Below are 6,000 nucleotides of genomic sequence, written 5' to 3' on the forward strand. Positions count from 1 at the left end.
AAGTGCAAGGACGGAAACAGAAAGCTTAAGTAGCCGGGGCTAATTTTTTAAAAATAATAAAATTATTAAAATATTCAAAATAAATAATAATAATAATAATAATAATAATAATAATAATAATAATAATAATATAGTATAAAATATATATACATATAATTCAGTTTTTTTTTGTTTGGTTTGTAAAAATATCAAATCACAAAAAAAAGTTAATACTTTTATTGACATTAAAAAAATATGTTATCATAATTATCACTTATGATGCTACACATAAAATCAATACCCTCCTTCTAATACACGTATAGAAGTTCATAGGATAAGAATTTTGGTAAAAAGATTAGTTTTACTTATTTATTTCAACTATTTTCGATACTCCGTATAAAATTATATACTAGTATTAAGAGTCCTATTAACCACAAATCCACCTTTAAAGACCGAACTAGAGACCAAATCAGGGCCACTCATTTTTCTTAATCTTATGGTTATGATTAATTTACAATTAATTTAATATTTTATTAATTAAAAACTTATTTTTATTTTTTTAAATTTTTTTTAAATTTTTTAAATTTTTTTATTTTTTTAATTATTTTTTTAAATTTTTTTATTCGATAAAAACTTGTTGGAGTAAATAATGAACTATATTCACTACATAATGAACTAAATGAATGTATGTTATGAACTTATTACTTCATTCAGTCGTACTATTACTTCATTCCGTTAGTTTGTTACTTCATTTATTCATGCTATTACTTCATTCTATTAGTTTATTACTTCATTCAGTTAGTTTATTACTTTATTCAATCATGCTATTACTTCATTCCATTAGTTTATTACTTCATAATGTGTTATGACATAGTTATCTTTCAGTTGGGTTTAGGGTTATTACTTCATTCCGTTAGTTTATTACTTCATTCAGTCACGTTATTATTTCATTCCTTTAGTTTATTAGTTATTCAGTCATTTATTGTTATGAACTTATTACTTCATTCAGTCGTGCTATTACTTCATTCCGTTAGTTTATTACTTCATTTATTCATGCTATTACTTCATTCTGTTAGTTTATTACTTCATTCCGTTAGTTTATTACTTCATTTCATTAGTTTAATACTTCATTTCATTAGTTTATTACTTCATAATGTGTTATGACATAATTATCTTTCAGTTGAAGTAAATTCAGTATATAATGAATGCGAAAAATTACTTTATAACATATATTCATTTAGTTCATTATGTAGTGAATATAGTTCATTATTTACTCCAGCAAGTTTTTATCCAATAAAAATATATATATAAAAAAAATAATAAAAAATTTAAATTTTTTTTTAAAAAAATTAATAAACGTTTTTATTTAACAAAATATTAAATTAATCATAACCATAAGATTAAGAATTAAGAAAAATGAGTGGCCCAAATTTAGTCTCTAGTTCGATCTTTAAGAAGGGTTCGACATTCATCACAACTCCTAGTACTAAAATTTAAATCTAATTTAACACATTTAATACAACAATCTCTCAAAAACAAATTACAAGGCCCAATATTTTGTAGTTAAATAATTAATGCTCAAGGCCCACCTTTATATCTTTATTTCTGAAAATCTCACATAGTAGTCGAGAAAATATCTGGGCAGACAGCGGACAGCAGCGCGGGGTTACTGAGTCCGGCTCCGGCCAAGCCCCCGCTGGAGCGGCAGCTTGGCCTGAGCTAGGTCCATCCCTACCAAAGTGTATATTATCCATACACTTACATTTTATTATTAAATTAAAATATTAATCTAAGACTCACACTCCACTAACTTTTCTTATCCATTTCTCTTAAAGTTAAACAATTTTTAAAACCTACGTCATACAAATATGAGGCATTTAATAGTAATAAGTTACTCCCTTTGTACCATAATAGATGTCACACTTTCCTTTTTAGTTTGTCCCGTAAAAAATATTATATATCATTTTTTGAAAAGAACTCCTCTCACATTAATATATATAATATTTTATCTCTCCACCTAACACACAAAATAATACTAAAATCCATGTGCTAATATATTATAGGACGGATGGAATACATCGGCCGAACAGTTGGAGGAAATTAATGAATGTTTAGGAATACGTACCTATTTTACATTAAACTATAATATCTAACTATTGAAAGAAACATTGCATGCGCTTATGTCGTGTATTACTGAATGGTCGATTAATAAAATAAAAGAATTGAGTAGTATATTCAAAATAAAATAATACTACTAGATTGAAACACAATCTATACCGTATATCATGTAAAATTCAACGAAAGTGAAAGGCCAACCATCTATACCAGGTGGCATCCTTTATCCATACTATTTTTAATTAAATTTACTTTAAAATGAAACTTTATTAATAAATCTTGTTATGTTTTCATAACAAAAACTTGAATATTAAAATATTTTATATACCATTTTTTTAAAATAATCAATCAATTACTTTAAAATTACTACTTCCGTCCCCCACAAGAGTCCACTTTTATTTTTACTATAAATAGTAAATAGATCTCACATTTCACTAACTTATTTCGCTCGCATTCATTATAAAATTAATGAATAAAAGTGAAACCCTTATTTCACTAATTTTTTCAACTCACTTTTCTTTATATTTTTTAAAACTCTTGCGTGAGTCAAATATTGTGGGAAGAAGGTAGTTCAATTTTTAGATGTTATACTATTGGTTAATCATTATAACGAAATTTTATACTCTTTCAATTTCCACCATGATTGATGCATTCTTTTGTCCACTAGATTTCAGTAAAATAATGTTTAAATGTTGATTTTTTTTAGTATATAAAGCACCCATTCTCTCTATCCTCTTCAATTATTCCATCAATAAAATGCTTTCCCTAGTCACAGCTCTCATTGTTCCTGCAATCTTCTTTTTCTTCAAAATATGGAAGAAATCCAAAAATGGAAAACCGAAAAAACAGCTGCCACCCGGCCCCCGAAAACTTCCTATAATCGGAAACCTTCACCAGATGAGAAACCCTCCCTTCCGCTGCTTCAGAGATCTATCCAATCAACACGGCCCCTTGATGCACCTCAAGCTCGGTGACCGCAACGCCATCGTCGTCTCTTCTCCAGAGCTCGCGAAAGAAATGCTGAAAGATCTCGACCCTATCTTCGCCAACCGTCCGCAGAACGTTGCCGGAGAGATCATGTTTTACAACAGCAGCGACGTCGTTTTCTGCCCCTACAACGACTACTGGCGCCAGATGCGGAAGCTCTGCATCAACGAGCTTCTCAGCCCCAAAATGGTGCGGCTTTTCGAGTCAATCCGGCGAGACGAGACCGCTCGTCTGGTCGATTCCTTGCGCGAATCTTCTGGAAACTCTGTCAATTTCACGGAGAAGATCTTCTCCTTGTCGAGCTCCATCACTTGCCGGGCGGCCTTCGGCCGCGCCTGCGAGGATAGTGACACGCTGATGAAGATGATCGGGGATACGCTGCGTATGGCGGCGGGATTTGAGGTCACGGATCTGTTCCCGTCGTCGAGGATTGCGGCCGCGGTGAGCTCGGGGAAGGTGCGGTATATGAAGAAGATGAGGCGCAAGCTTGATGTGATTTTGGATGATATCATCGACCGGCATAGGAGAAATCGGGCGAAAATTGCGGCCGGGGATGGTCGGAGATTGGGGAATTCGGAGTTTGGGGGTGAGGATTTGGTGGATGTGTTTCTTAGGGTTAAGGAAGAAGAGGAGCTCAAGTTTCGAATTGATAACCACAACATCAAAGCTGTGCTTTTTGTAAGTAGATATCTCTATTCGGAGTTTTAATGCACAATTGGTAAAATTAGCTGTTTAGAACGTTTTCCTTTGTGTCCTCTAATTTTAGTTGACACAACAAGAATGAGGATATGTATAGTTGCCCATGGTTCCAGAACTGGTGGTTATGGTTCGGAACTGCCGGTTCCGGTTCCAGATCCAAAACCATCGGTTTCGGTTCCAAACCGGCTGTTATTTTATTGTTTTTCTCAGTTCCGAACGGTTGGTTTTTTGCGGTTCCCATTTGGTTTCACGGTTTTCCGACGGTTTTTTGCTGTTTCGACATGGTTTTGGTTCGAAAATTTTTGAACCTGAACCGAACCACGGTTCAAAAATCGACAGTTTCGGTTCGAATAAATTGTCATGGTTTCGGTTCGGAACCATAATCGGCGGTTACGGTTTTGGTTTTAACCACCGGTTCAGTAAATTTTGGGCAGGTCTAAGGATGTGTGTCGAAGCGTTGGTGGTATATTTAAAAATACGTATTAGTGTCAAAATTGTACCTCCAACGTACTTGAAATGTTGTCCATTTTTACCATTTTGGTCCGTCCGTGAAATATTGTCCACTTTGCTTTTTTTCAATTTTTGGTAAATGAACCCCACTTTCACTTTTCTTCACAATTCTTAAAACTCGTGCCAAGTCAAACATGGATAACATCTTGCGCATGGAGGGAGTTTCCAAAATTTGTTCAGTTATGTTTGTCTTTGATTTTGTTGATTCTTGCTTTGATTGATACCTTCTTTAACAAAATTGGAATTTTACAATGTGCAGGATTTACTTACAGGGGGAACTGATACTTCAGCAGAAACTGTTGACTGGGCCATGGTAGAGCTATTGAGGCACCCTCGCGTGATGGCCAAGGTACAAGCTGAAGTCCGACAAGCCATGAAAGGAAACTCTAGTCTTGAACAAAACAATGTCGTTTCTAAAATGAAATATCTAAAACTCGTGATTAAAGAGATTCTGAGGTTGCACCCTCCGGGTCCAATGCTGCCTAGATCTAGCAACAAGGAACATTCGATCAATGGATACACCATACCCGCTGGAGCGATGGTGTTGGTGAACGTATGGGCCATGCAGAGGGACCCGAGGAATTGGAAAGATCCAGAGAAGTTTGAGCCCGAGAGATTTGAGGATAAGGCTGTGGATTTTACAGGTGGTGATTTTGAGTATTTGCCGTTTGGAACTGGGAAAAGAATGTGCCCCGGGATGACGTTTGGGTTGGCTACTGTGGAGTCAGCTCTAGCCCAGGTGCTCTACCACTTCGATTGGAAGCTTCCGGAAGGTGTCAGTGCTGAGGATTTGGACATGATTGAAACTGTTGGGCTATCAGCTCCGAGAAAACAGAAGTTATTTGTGGTAGCAACTCCGTATAAATTAGCTGATTAGCATGTTAATGGATTGTTATGGTAAAACTTGCTAATAACAAGGGACCTCTCTATCTTCGGAATAATGCACACCAACTGTTAGGTGGAAATAGTCAAAGAACTTATGGAGTTCTTATTGTATTGGCATTTTGCTTATTTGGTGGAAATAGTCAAAGAACTTATAGAGTTGTTGTATGGCATTTTGCTTATTTGGTTTTTTATGTCCGCTTATATACTCACCCAACTCCATGATACGACTACGGAGCTTGACGCACAAGTAACGCCGGATACCAAGCCGCATACACCCATGCAACTTGATCAGACGTCACCGGCAGCAGATGAGAAAGAAGCCGGCGGTAGAGGACGAAGCATGAATAGACCATTGAAGAGTGATCGACCCAAACGTGTCCAATCTTGGCCCTTGAAGTATAAAGACTTCGTCAGCTATTAGACCGTGGATTTCCTTATATTTCTTTTGATATTTTTAATATATAATTTTCCTTATTTTCTTGAACGCTTTTCCTTTTAAGCTTGAGTCAAATCTTTTCGGGTTTTCTTCTTGATTCTTTCCCGAAATAAAGCACTTTTATTTTCTCATTCCCTTGCTCTCGTTCCAAACCCTAGTTCATTGTTAGGGCTTTTCATCAATTTTTCCTTCAAGTTTGAGTGTTCAATTATCAATCGGACCTTTAGTCCTATTATCCGGTGCTTCATTGACCTTCTCTTCCCCCGCACACACAGCGACGATGACGGGAAGCACTTCTTCGCCGCGTGATGACACCGATCCGGAGGAATATTCCCTTCAAGAGGCTGGCCGGATGGTTCACGACTTGACGCTGCGTGTCGCTAGCGACG

The 6,000-nt window shown here is 35.7% G+C and overlaps 1 protein-coding gene across 1 annotated transcript; it reads left to right on the forward strand.

Annotated features, from left to right (window-relative positions):
• Positions 1 to 2,847: 2,847 nt before the first annotated feature.
• On the forward strand, positions 2,848 to 5,319 carry LOC125195625 (premnaspirodiene oxygenase-like). The gene is made up of 2 exons (XM_048093757.2): positions 2,848 to 3,759; positions 4,550 to 5,319. The coding sequence occupies exons 1-2, from the start codon at positions 2,851 to 2,853 to the stop codon at positions 5,165 to 5,167; spliced, it is 1,527 nt and encodes a 508-aa protein (XP_047949714.2). The 5' UTR covers positions 2,848 to 2,850; the 3' UTR covers positions 5,168 to 5,319.
• The last annotated feature ends 681 nt before the right edge of the window (positions 5,320 to 6,000 follow it).

This window comes from Salvia hispanica, chromosome 4 (genome assembly GCF_029641045.1).
Source record: "Salvia hispanica isolate PSC_SH4W2 chromosome 4, Shi_PSC_v1, whole genome shotgun sequence".
NCBI lineage: Eukaryota > Viridiplantae > Streptophyta > Magnoliopsida > Lamiales > Lamiaceae > Salvia > Salvia hispanica.

Coding starts and splice junctions, on each gene's coding strand:
- LOC125195625 (XM_048093757.2), top strand. CDS start 2,851: ATGCTTTCCCTAGTCACAGCTCTCATTGTTCCTGCAATCTTCTTTTTC. Junction 3,760..4,549: donor ACATCAAAGCTGTGCTTTTT/GTAAGTAGATAT, acceptor TACAATGTGCAG/GATTTACTTACAGGGGGAAC.